General features: G+C 45.4%; 1 protein-coding gene across 3 annotated transcripts in view; it reads left to right on the top strand.

Moving 5' to 3' along the window:
• Positions 1 to 13192, top strand: part of TSNAX (translin associated factor X) — an 849466-nt gene that overhangs the window by 624478 nt on the left and 211796 nt on the right. For all 3 annotated transcript variants that reach the window (XM_044077052.1, XM_044077042.1, XM_044077035.1), the window contains one exon: positions 7647 to 7777. In XM_044077052.1, the coding sequence (XP_043932987.1) occupies positions 7647 to 7777 (131 nt within the window). The remainder of the gene's footprint in view (positions 1 to 7646; positions 7778 to 13192) is intronic.

The raw sequence follows: 13192 nt of genomic DNA, 5'->3' as shown, positions 1-13192 counted from the left end.
TGTTCTTCGTCTCACATTGCTGCAGTCATAACCTGTGGGTAGTCCGCTGTCCTCGGTCGGCCCGAATACCAAAGTGTTAGGCTGGCGTCGGTCATAGTCGCTCAGATCTGACGTCAGTACGCAGTGGTACTAAAGCGCATGACCGACGCCATATCCTCAGTCTTTTTTGCCGCATGGTCCGAAGCAGAAGCAGCGTTTGCAAGTGCCGTTCAGCGTCCTGAAATTTTCGTATTCTGAGTTTCAGACCGAAGACCAAGTTGGGGTAAGTACCCCGTTGGGGAATATTTTTGTCTTTTCTTGCCTCAGTTAAATCCAGATGTCAGAAAAAGTTAATTGTATTTCTTGTGGGAAACAGATACCTCATAGGGACTACCACTCTCTCTGTATTCCTTGCTTGGGGCCTGAGCACGACGTAGTCGGATGTCGCTTTAGCTAGATTTAATAAGCGCACCATTAAACGCAGGTTAGATTGTGCTAGACTTGTTTTTGGTAAGCGGTGCAACTACAACATGCCGTCGGATCCTCCGGCTACCGCTAAGAAGCGAAAAGATAAATCGTTAAAGTCTAAGCAGGATGAGTCGTCCGTTGCGGACGCCGGTTCTTTGGAAACTACGGTGGAATCAGTGGATCCAGCCGAGGTTTCAGCTGAGTCTCAGGGGGAGCCTTTAATATTACAGGAATTGGCCTCTCAGGAGTCAGGTCAGGCCGAGGGGGCCTCTCTAGTTTCTGTAGTTCCTTCTTTGCATAAGGTTGTTAGGCCTTCTACTTTTGTCACTAAAGCGCCTTCTAAAGCTAGGCCTGGTCTTTCTGTCACAGGCGTCAGCCCTAGTTCTGCAGGTTCTGTTCCTAAAAAACATATGCTAAAAATGGCAGAGGATTTGATTACTTTAATCAGAGGTTCTATGCCCCCTCCAGATAAGAGACCTAGGGTGGAGACAGAGGTGGAGGGTTTGGAGCATTCCTCAGATTACTGAGTCTTCAGCTGAGGACATTCAGGATTTTCCTCCCTATTCTGATTCGGATGCAGAGGACTCCTGTCCTTCTGCTTCTCCTCCAGAGGATTTTTCTTTTTCTGAAACCCTGCATTCCATGAGGGAGCATTTTAAGTGGGAAGGTCAGGATTTCTCCGATTCTCGTAAGAGGCTTAGGGAATTTTTGTTTTTACCACAGCATAGGCCCTTGGCCATTTCCCCTGTTTTGGATGTTGTTCAGGATGTTTTTTCTGAGGCTTCCCTTAATCCTGATTCTTTACCTCCGGCCCCTGTCAAGCCAGACAGATATTACAGAGTTCCAGAGGCTCATAAATATTTATATAAGAGTCTTAGAGCTGACCCAGAAACATTAGCCAGGGACCTAAGGGTGTCAGGGCTTCTGTAGTAAAGAATCCAGTTCCTCTGGATAAAGATTCTAGAGCTTTGGATAGGTGGGGTAAAAAAGTGTATACCTCCTCCACACTAGCTATGAGGGCTTTGAATTGCCAGTTTCATATGCTGAAGTACCAGAATTTTCTGTTAAGTCAGTTGAAATCTAAGGTAGATGCTTTAGCTGAGGGTATAGAGTGTAAGGAATTGCAGGATTTAGTTCATGCCTCTGATCAGGTAGGTAAGCATTCCTTGCAGTGTGGCTTTGATGTTCTTCATCTCACATTGCTGCAGTCCTAACACTTGGGTAGTCCGCTGTCCAGTCGGCCCGAATACCAAAGTATAAGGCTGACGTCGGTCAAGGCGCATTTGTCTGACATCAGGACGTCAGGGTACAAATGCGCATGACCGACATCATATCCTCAGTCTTTTTTGCCGCATGGTCCGATGCAGAAGCAGTATTGCGAGTGCAGGTTGGCGTTCTGAAATTTTCTGAAGTCGGAGTTTCAGACCGAATCAAAGTTGGCTAAGTACCCTGTTGGGGAATATTTTGTTTTTTTCTTGCCTCAGTATTTAACCGGATGTCAGAAAAAGTGAATAACTGTATTTCTTGTGGGAAACAAATACCTCTTAGAGATTACCATACCTTGTGTATACCTTGCTTAGGGCCTGAGCACGACGTTGTTGGCTGTCGCTCTTGTGCTAGATTTAACAAACGCACTATTAAGAGAAGATTAGATTGTGCCAGGTTAGTTTTTGGGAAGCGTTGTAATTACAACATGCCGTCGGATGCTCCGCCGCTTCGCCTAAAAAGCGCAAGGACAAAGCAGCGAAGCTTAGGGTGGAAGAACCGTCTGTCCCGGACGTCGGTTCTTTAGAGGGCTCGGTGGAGCCGGTGGTTCTACCAGAAGTTCCTTTGGATTCTCAGGGAGAGACTTTACTGTTACAAGATGTGTCCTCTCAGGAGGTAGGCCAGGCTGAAGGGGCTTCTCAGGTAGCTGTTCTCCCTCCCTTCCTAAGGTGGTTAGGCCCTCCCTTCTGTTTCCAAGGCTTCTTCTAGAGGCAGGCCAGGGTTAACTTCAGTGGGGTCTCCCCTAGTTCTTCAGGGTCTCTGCCTAAGAAACATATGCTTAAAATGGCAGAAGATTTGATTACTATGATTAGAGGTTCTATGCCCCCCCCCGATAAGAGGCCTAGGGTGGAACCTGAGCTTGAGAGTTTTGAGCAGTGTTCGAGGCTTCTGAGTCTTCGGCTGAAGACTTGCAGGAGTATCCTCCTTATTCTGATTCTGATGTAGATGACTCTACACCTTCGGCTTCTCCTCCTGAGGATTTTTCTTTTTCAGAGACTCTTCATTCCATGAGGGAGCATTTTAAATGGGAAGGTCAAGATTTCTCTGATTCCAGGAAAAGGCTTAGGGAATTTTTGTTTCTACCCCAGCATAGGCCTTTAGCTATACCTCCTGTTCTGGATGTGGTAGAGGATGCTTTTGCAGAGGCTTCCCTGAACCCTGATTCTTTGCCTCCTGCCCCAGTTAAACCGGATAGGTATTATAGGGTGCCTGAAGCTCATAAGTATCTTTTAAGAGTCCTAGGGCAGACCCAGAAACTGTTTCTCAGGGCCCTAAAGGTGTTAAGGCTTCTGTTGTTAAAAATCCTGTTCCTTCTGATAGAGGCAAGGGCTTTGGATAGATGGGGAAAGAAGGTGTATACTTCCTCCACTTTAGCCATGAGGGCTTTGAATTGCCAGTTTCACATGTTGAAATACCAAAATTATCTCCTTTCACAATTGAAGTCTAAGGTAGATGCTCTGGCGGAAGGTATTGAGTGTAAAGAGTTGCAGGATTTAGTTCATGTTTCTGAACAGGTGGGTAAGCATTCCTTGCAATGTGGTTTTGATGCTGTACAGGCCTCTTGAGGGTGGCAGCCACTGGTTCTGTTCTTCGCAGGCACGCCTGGCTGAGGGATCAGAATTTAGCTGAACATGTAAAGACAAGGATTTTAGATGCTCCTTTACAGTCTGATGTGTTATTTGGTGCCTGTGGAAGCAGTTTTAAAGAAAATGGAGGACAAGGCTAAGTCTATGCAGACTGTTAAAGATTTTTTGCAGGTTCAGCCTCCAAAGTTTAGTAGAAATTGGCCTACTAAGGGGTGGACTTATCCTTCTTATGATTCTCAGTCTAGGGGTAGATCTAGACGTGGTAGGGGCAGAGCTCAAGGTTCTTTTAGGCCTAGAACAGGCAGTTCGCCTGCCCAGTCTTCGGGTGAGGGCAGGGGTCAGTCCTTTCGTAAGCAGACCCAATGACTTGCCTTTTCAGCTGCCAGAGCCTTCTCGTTTGGCAGCACCTTTGGGAGGAAGGCTGGCACTTTTCAAAGAAAATTGGAGTGTTATTACCCAAGACAAATGGGTATTGGATATCGTTCACCACGGTTACAGGTTTTATTTCCATACCTTGCCTCCTTTCAAAGGCATGCCAGACATTCCTCCTATACAAAGAAAAGAGGCTCACAAGCAAATTTCTCTGTTACTCCAGATAGGGGCCATTCAGCCGGTTCCTGTGCCAGAAAGGGGCCTAGGATTTTATTCTCGCCTGTTCCTAGTACCAAAAACGGGGAACACGTGGAGACCAATTTTGGATTTGTCTATCCTCAACACTTATCTGGACATTCCCAAGTTCAAAATGTTGACGTTACAACAGCTTTTACCTCTGCTGGGCAAGGATCACTGGATGGTAACTTTAGATCTCAAGGAGGCTTACCTTCATGTGCCTATCCGTCTCAGTTGCAGGAAGTATCTGCGTTTCCGAGCTGGAAATTCCCATTATCAGTTCTCTGCATTGCCCTTTGGCTTATCTACTGCCCAGAGTATTCACAAAAGTTCTGGCTCCAGTTGTAGCTTTCTTCAGGCTAAAAGGAATACAAATCTATCCTTACTTGGACGACTGTCTGATTCTGGCTCAAGAAAAGGACGAGCTTCTTCAGCATCTGGAATATGTGATAGCAGTGCTAAGATGCCTGGGGTATTCTGTGAACGAAATAAAGTCCAGTCTAGTACCCTCTCAAGACATGTGCTTTCTGGGTGTGAGACTGAATACAGCAGCCCAGATGGCCTTTTTAACCCCGGACAAACAAAAGAATCTTTCCCTTTACTTCCATCAACTATCTCTTCAGTCCGGGCTGACTGCAAGGACAGTCCTTCAAGCCTTAGGGTTCATGGCATCTTGTATTCTGGTGCTTCCCAATGCCAAACTGCATATGAGGAAGCTACAATGGTATCTAAAAAATGTATGGACACAGCACTGCCAGGATTTGGACACTGTCATTCCAATAATACCTTGCATTCAAAAGGAATTTTGTGGTGGGCTCAGGAATGTCACCTAAACAAGGGACTCTCTGTGACCCGGCCAGAGGCGAGTCAGATTCTAACGACAGAAGCCTCAGACATAGCTTGGGAGCTCATCTGAATGGAAAGTGGATACAAGACAAGTGGCCTGCCAGACTACAGCATCTACATATCAACATGAAGGAGATGTTAGCAGTCCAGTTTGCATTAATGGCTTTCAAGGAGTTACTTCTTCCAGGGCAGGTGTTGATTCTAACAGACAACACAACTGTCATGTGGTACATCAACAAGCAAGGGGGAACACATTCTTATCCTCTATGCAGGCAAGCAATGATTTTGTGGGAGACTGCGCTCAGCTTGCAGCTAACTCTTCAGGCAAGGTTTCTGCCAGGAGCACAGAACTCCTTAGCAGATGTGTTAAGCAGGCAAATCATGGATCCCCACGAGTGGAAACTGGATCTTCATGTATTTCGAAAATTGACAGTGTCATGGGGAACTCCAGACATAGATCTGTTCGCTTCCCCACTAAACCACCAGCTGCCAAAGTTTTGCACGAAAGGTTTCATCACACAGCTTGGAAAGTGGATGCTCTTTCGTTCAGTTGGGAAAATCTTCATGTGTATGCCTTTCCACCTCTGCCTCTCCTACCAAAGGTACTCCTAAAGGTCAGACAAGACAAGCCAAGGATGTTTTTGATAGCTCCAGATTGGCCTCGCAACACTGGTACCCATTACTGAGGACTCTGGTAAGGAAGCCTCCATGGCCTTTACCTTTAATTCCACACCTTTGTCTCAGAGGGACGGTCATCTACTCAATGTCAAGCTTCACTCTCTTCATCTAACAGCCTGGCATATTCTGTTTTGAACCACAGCAGGTCTCAACTTCCTCAACAAGTTTTGAATGTGATTATGGAAGCCAGAAGACCTAGTACACGTAAAGTGTATGCAGAAAAATGGAAGAGATTTTTATTTTGGAGTGCAGCAAAGGATTTGGATGTTTCTGAGCCTAATTTGAGTGTGGCTCTTCAATATCTTACTGAATTATTGGACAAAGGTTTGTCTTTCTCTTCCATTAAGATTCATGCTGCAGCAATTTCAGCTCACTATGATTGTGACCCACCATTGTTTTCTCATCCTTTGTTCAAGCAATTTCTTAGAGGGCAAAGAATATAAGACCCCCACGTAGAGCTCCTACTCCTGCTTGGGACCTCAATTTTGTGTTGGAGAAACTTACTCTACAACCTTTTGAGCCTCGGCTACTGCTGAATTGAAATACTTGTCATGGAAGACTGCTTTTTTGTTGGCCATTACTTCTGCAAGAAGGGTTTCTGAATTACAGGCCCTTATGGCGGTTGAGCCTTTTTTGATTTTTCATAAGGATAGGGTATCATTACGTACTAATCCTTCATTTATGCCTAAGGTGGTTTCTAGTGTGGCTTTAAACCAAACTATTCATTTGCCTACTTTTTATGCAGATCCCCAAAATAGGGGGGAAAAGATTTTGCACACTTTAGATGTACACAGGCAGTTGCGTTATTATTTAAGCAGGACTAGGGATTTTAGGCAGTCTCAGCAGTTGTTTGTTTCTTTTGCTTTGAGTTCTCAGGGCAAGCCTGTGTCTAAACAAACTCTATCTAAGTGGATTGGGTTTTGCATTGCATTCTGTTACTCCCATCATGGCAAGGAGATTCCAGCTGGGATTAGGCCTCATTCCACTAGGGCTACTGCCACTTCAACAGCATTTCTAAGGGGGGTGGCAACTAAGGATATTTTGGAGGCAGCTACTTGGAGTTCAGTGCATACTTTCTCCAAGCATTACCACCTTCCTCTCTATTCTAAATCCAGGGCTGGTTTTGCCACTGCTGTGCTGCAGGGCATTTTGGCAGCTCCTGCTTCATTATAGTTTAGCCATCCTCCCTTACCTCTGCTTTGGGATTCTACCCAAGTGTTAGGACTGCAGCAATGTGAGATGAAGAACATAGTACAGTTTTGTACCTACCATAAATGTAGATGTTCAAGATCCACATTGCTGCAGTCCAATTTACCCTCCCTCCTTCCCCTCTGTGTTTAGGGGTGGTTGTGTGGGTGGGGTTCTATTTTTGTAAATTTGTATATATTGTACATATATTAGGTATAGGAGTGTTTGGTGTTTTTTGGTTTTGGCCTTATCTTTTAGGGTCTTCTGACATCTGGGGCAAGAAAAGACTGAGGATATGACGTCGGTCATGCGCATTTGTACCCTGACGTCCTGATGTCAGACAAATGCGCCTTGACCGACGCCAGCCTTATACTTTGGTATTCGGGCCGACTGGACAGCGGACTACCCAAGTGTTAGGACTGCAGCAATGTGGATCTTCGAACATCTACATTTATGGTAGGTACAAAACTGTACTTTTTGTACCTACCATAAATGTAGATGTTCGAGGATCCACATTGCTGCAGTCCAATTTACCTCCTCCTTCCCTCTGTAGGTTAGGGTTGCTGTGTTGCTTTTGGGGTGATTATTTTTTCTGTAATTGGTAGTTGGGTATTTTCTATGTTTGGCTATGGCCTTTCCTTTTTAGGCCTTCTGACATCTGGGGCAAGAAAGACTGAGGATATGGCGTCGGTCATGCGCTTTAGTACCACTGCGTACTGACATCAGATCTGAGCGACTATGACCGACGCCAGCCTAACACTTTGGTATTCGGGCCGACCGAGGACAGCGGACTACCCACAGGTTATGACTGCAGCAATGTGGATCCTCGAACATCTACATTTATGGTGGGTACAAAACTGTACTTTTCGTTCCAGAATTCATGTGCCCCGCAGTACTACTGTATAGTATTAAATTTAGCCGGGTAGTATCCGTCAGTTTATTAGAAGAACGTAGTCATTTTTCTCTACAGTGTTTCATGACTTAATGTCTGCCTATACTGACTCTGACTTTGTACTGTTTATATAGTACTCCTGATACGAGCGATATTCTAGCAGAGTCCGTTACCAAACTGGATACTGTTAGACAGAAAATCAAGATGATTGCTCAGGAGCTCGTTGGAGAAGACATGCATCAGTACCACAGAGCTTTTTCTCCAGGTAAAGTTATGTAAATGATTGGATTGTTAAACGTAAAGTTGCACCAGGTTGTCATGTACAGCCTTGCCTAATTTAGGAGCTGAGCACCGTTAAGTGCTTGAAAATGACTGTTTAAAGCTGTGTATGGGCTAGGTACCTTGTATTCATATGGATCACTGTTGCAGTAGCCTAAGCTATATGAGTTAAGGATATTAACAACCATCCAACTTGTAAAGCTTAAGGGCACCTTCCACACATCCAGTTAGACAGCTTGAGCTATCTGAAGGACAAGCTTGGACACCAAGCCCTTCAGAGCTTTCTTGCAGATGAAACGAGCACTCTTGTGTGGGATTGAGGACAAAAAGTCAAATAATGCTGTTCTGTTGCCCAGCAGATAAGCTTCATTCGGGGGGGGGGGGGTGCTTCCACTTTACTGATTGTGTGTGTGTACTTTTTCTGTAAAATTATTTTAAAGATGGGAAAAGGTGTTTTTGATAACTGTATCGTGACTTGTCAACTTTTTGTACTTGTGGTAAAAAGTTTTATTTTAAAATGAACGTAATTACTTTTATAGGCTGGGGTAAGTGGTTAAAAGTGCGTTACTTATTTCCTCAAAAAAAAAAAAATTTTCCTGTTTTACTGACTTGCCAGGCTTCCCCACAAATCTGGCATCCTTTTCAGCTTAGCAGTGAGACAAACTTCTCATTCTTAGGTTCTTCCTTTTAGTCTCAAAAATGGGAAAAAAAATGGTTAAATAGGCTTTGCACCATAGCAGACTACTTAACTGCCTCAGCCACAGATGGGCGACTCTGCACTTGCCACAACTGGCTCCTTGGACCACTCTTTCCCTGACTTCCACTGGTGGTCAATACAGCCATCATGGACTTGGGGATTAGACTTCCTTACCCACCAGCGGTACTCCCAACAGCCAGAGAGGGAGAGTCGCTCTTATTGGTGTTGGGAGAAGGGGCCAAGGGATTTTAATGTTCCCTTTACATCCTTCTTTATAAAGCAAAGTAAACCTGGCAAGGTGTGGTAAGCAGATCTTCATGTTTCACTGTTGCAGTCCTGACTCATGGGATTTCCTGCTTTGGAAGGCCTTGGTTGGGCCAACTCAGAGTAAAAAAAAAACTCCCTCCTCCCTGGGCTGGTGGACGCCCTAACTTGATGTCAGTATGGTTGGGTATAAAGGGAGCCAGCCAACGCCCTGATATTAGTTTTTCTTGCCATCGGAGCCCAAAGCAGTTGAAGTGCGTTGGTTGGTCCGCAAGAGTTCTCAAGCCAAGTACCCCACTGAGGATCTCTCTTACCTGCGACTCCTGTCAGATAAAGTTAACTGTCTGCTGTGGTAAGGAAATGCCATGCAGAAACTTTTAATACCTTGTGTGTTGCTTGTTTAGGCCCAAGAGACAATGTCCCTAATTACTGTCTGTGCACCCATTTTAATTCTAGGTCTATATGGTGGTGGGCCGAAATCTTGTCTAAGCATCTTAGTCAGCAATCTGCTTTCCATGGCAGGATGGTGTCCATCCCAAGGTTGTGCTTCCCAAGCGAAAGAAGGGAAAAATGACCCAAACTTAGGGCCTCTGACATCACTCCCTCTTCCAGTACCCCAAGGCTCATTATTGCAGAGGAAGGAGAGTCATCTTGGCAGCCTCCTTCTGCAAGTGAGGTGGTGGCACAGGCCTCTGTCAAGACCCTTTTGGAGTATGTCTGGTCTCTTATCTTCAACTCGGGCCTTGGCATTCGGTTTGTTGGTTGGATCTGGAGTCGCACAACAGACTGCTGCTTCTGGCGAACGATCCTTAACCATTAAAGGCCCATTTGGGCATCAGCCAACATTGGTGATCTCTTTCAAAGAGACTGGCATCAGAGCAGCAGAAGTACACAGGAATATGGCTAAAGCTACACCTAAGAAGAGCTTGATCTCTGTTCCTGTGCCTAGGCCGCCTAGCTCCTGCCGCACAGGTTATCAGCAGGATTTGGTAAGGTTGGCCGAGAACCTTATTTTTTTTAGTCAGAGGCAGGCAATCTCCCCCCTGAATCTTTGCCAGGAAAAAGGGAGAGAGACCTTATACCTGGAGACCTTTTTCAGGACACCCTGATTCAGTTGAGGACTCTGATCTGGAGGAGACTGCCCTTGAAGATGAACCCTTCCTTACCTCCTTTGAGGATTCGTATTCAGAAGAGGTTTTACCTTCTGCTTCACCCTCTGAGGACATTGCCTTTGGGGGAAACTTTGCATGCCATGAAAGTTTTTACAGTGGCAGGCATAGAGAATACACCCAATCTAAAAAGAGGGTCAGGGAGATGTTCTTCGTGTTTCACTGTTGCAGTCATTACATTTGGGTTATCTGCTTGCAGGTAGCCCTCAGCCGGCCTGATTATCAAAGTCTTGGGTCCTGCGTCGGTTGCTGTCTCATCTTCCATGACGTCAGGTAGTAAGGGGTATAAAGCATGCAGCCAACGCCATTACATTAGTCTTTCTTGCCATGTGGTGCCCGAAGCAGAAGCAGTTTGCAAGTGCTGGTCGGCCGACTCCTGAAATTTTCGTTTTCAACTTTCCAAACCGAAGTCTTCAAAAAAGCTAAGTACCCCGTTGGGGATCCTTTCTCTTGCTCTAATCCGATGTCAGTAAAAGTTAACGATTGTATTACTTGTGGAAAGCAAATACATCAAAGATTTTCATTCGTACTGCATTCCTTGCTTAGACCCAGACCACAATGTCCCTCGCTGTCGGTTTTGTGCCTTGTTCAATCCTCGAACTATTCGTCTTCGGTTCATTTTTGCATCAAACTATTTCGATACTCTGTTTAATTATCCAGAAATGTCTTCGGTAAGCCATCCGACTACCGACATTCCGAAAAAAAGTAAAGATAAAGACAGAGACAGACTGCGTAAGTCCAAAGCTGCCGACGATGCACCCGTTAAGCTAGTCGCCAGTTCGCCGGTACTCAGTGAGGCACTTGCGCAGCCCCTGAGACCCGCTGCTTCAGATTCGCAGGCCTCTACTGAAACCCATTCGGAGTCTGGTGTGCCGCGAGATGCTGCTTCGACTATGGAACCTGCGGCTGTCTACCGTGGATGGGTCCGGAGCCGCTGTGCAGGCACTGGCTTCTGAGGGTGTATTTAGGCCCACTGACTTGAAGAAGATGATGGCATTGGTTTGATATGCAAGGCCTAAAACTCGATCCAAGCCTAGAAAACCGATGTCCAAACCGCATGGTCAGGCACATATGCCTAAAAAAACAAATAAGAATGGTTGAAGACCTTATTACTCTAATTAGGGGAAGCCAGCCTTCTCCCGCTTAGAGATCTAGAACTGATTTTCCTTCTGATTCTTCTGATCAGGATTCTGAAATTTCTGTTTCTTCTGATGACCAGGATTTGCCCTTATCTACCTGTGAGGACTCTGATGCAGCGGACCCCATACCCTCTGCTTCCCCTCCAGAAGAGTTCTCTTTTGGTGAAACTTTGCACACTGTTGGGGAGCATTTCTGCTGGGAAAGCCAGGATTACTCTGACTCCAAAAAGAGGCTTGGGGAATTCCTACTCCTTCCTTAACATAGACCTTTAGCTATCCCTCCTGTTCTGTACATTGTAGATGATGCTTTCTTGGAATCTAGCATTGCCCCAGACACTTAACCTCCAGCTCCCAGAAAACCTGACTGGTATTAGAGTACCTGACTCAAGTTCCTCTTCAAGAATCCTACTGCAGATCCAGAGACCATTTCCCAAGGACCAAAGGGCATTAAGGCTACTGCTGCCAAAAACCCTACCCCTTCTGACAGATTCTAGAGCCTTTGACGGATGGGGTAAGAAGGTATATACTTCTGCTACTTTGGCAATTAGGGCTTTAAATTGCCAGTTTCATATGCTAAAGAATCAGCAGCATATTATGGGGCTGCTTAAACAAAATGATGTTGATTCCTGACTGCTGAACACAGAATTACAGGATTTAATGCATTCTGTGGAACAAATTGGTAAACTTACTTTGGGGTGTGGTTTTGACTCTTTAGAAGCATCGTGCAGGGCTGCTGTCACTGGGTCTGTACTTAGAAGGCATGTATGGCTTAAGGAGCAAAACTTGCCAGATCATGTTAAAGCTAAATTACTGGATGCTGTCTTAAACCAAGACCACCTGTTCGACAACAAAGCAGTAGTAGTCCTTAAAAAGATGGAGGAAAAGCTAAATCTATGCAAACTGTTAAAGATTTCCTGCAAGTACAGCTTCCCAGGTTTAGTAGGCATTGGCTTTCAAAGAATTGGTCCTTTCCAGCCTCTTCAGGCTTTTCAGTCCAAACCCAGGAACAGCAGACCACCTAGGTTACAGTCTCGGGCTACGCACAGGCCTAAGCAGTGGGGTGCTCCCACTTCCAAAGCAGGGAGTAGTAAGGCCCCCCCCCCCCATGAAAAAATGACTGACTTTACCTTAACCCTTCCAAGCCCTGCTCAGCTGCCTGCTCTCTTAGGAGGAAAGCTTACATTGCATGCAAAAAACTGGGAACTCCTTACCCAGGACAAATGGGTTTTGAATATGGTTTCCCAAGGATACAGATTCCACTTCCACACCCTACCAACCCCAAACGGTTGGCCAGACCTATCCCCAAATCAGTGGGAGAAGCTCAACAGCAGGTTCTCTGTCTTCTAAGTATCAGAGCTATTCAGCCTGTTCCAGCAGAAGAAGGGGGATAAGGTTTTATTCAAGACTTTTTTTCCTGGTACCCAGAAAAGACTGTTCCTGGTGTCCTATCCTGGACCCCTCTCTATTCTAAACACCCTTTTGGTAATCCCAAAATTCAAGATGCTAACACCTCAGCAGTTGCTTCCTGTGATAGGCAAAGATGCCTGGTTGGCATCCTTAGACTTAAAGGAAGCTTACCTGCACATTCCAATAAGGGAATCTTGCAGGAAATACCGAAGCTTCAGGGCAGGCTCCATGCACTTTCAGTTCTTTGCACTTCCCTATGGCTTATCTACTGCGCCCAGGGTATTCACAAAGTGTCTAGCTCCAGCCATTGCATTTTGCAGGCAGAGAAATATTCAAATATACCCATACTTGGATGATTGTCTAATTCAGGCAGAAAGCCAGGAATAGCTATTAAAGCATCTGGCATTCGTAAAGAAACTTCTAAACTCAATGGGGTACACCATACACTAAAAGAAATCTCACCTAGTACCCTACCAACAAATTGTATTCCTGGGAGCAAGCTTGAACACAACTTCCCAGATGGCTTTCCTCACTCGAGAAACAAGTTTATTTAACAACCTACTTCAAACAACTGGCCACAAAGACCTAGCTATCTGCAAGGAAAATTCTGCAAGCCCTGGGGTTCATGGTCTCTTGCATTCTACTAATTCCTTATACAAGACTGCATATGAGGAAACTGCAGTGGTATCTAAAAAGCCTATGGTGTCAACATTCTCAGGACCTGG

This window comes from Protopterus annectens, chromosome 1.part1 (assembly GCF_019279795.1).
Source record: "Protopterus annectens isolate FY-2018-M chromosome 1.part1, PAN1.0, whole genome shotgun sequence".
Classification (NCBI taxonomy): Eukaryota; Metazoa; Chordata; order Ceratodontiformes; family Protopteridae; genus Protopterus; species Protopterus annectens.
Note: the sequence above shows the minus strand (reverse complement) of the source record. Positions and strands in the feature narration are given on the sequence as shown.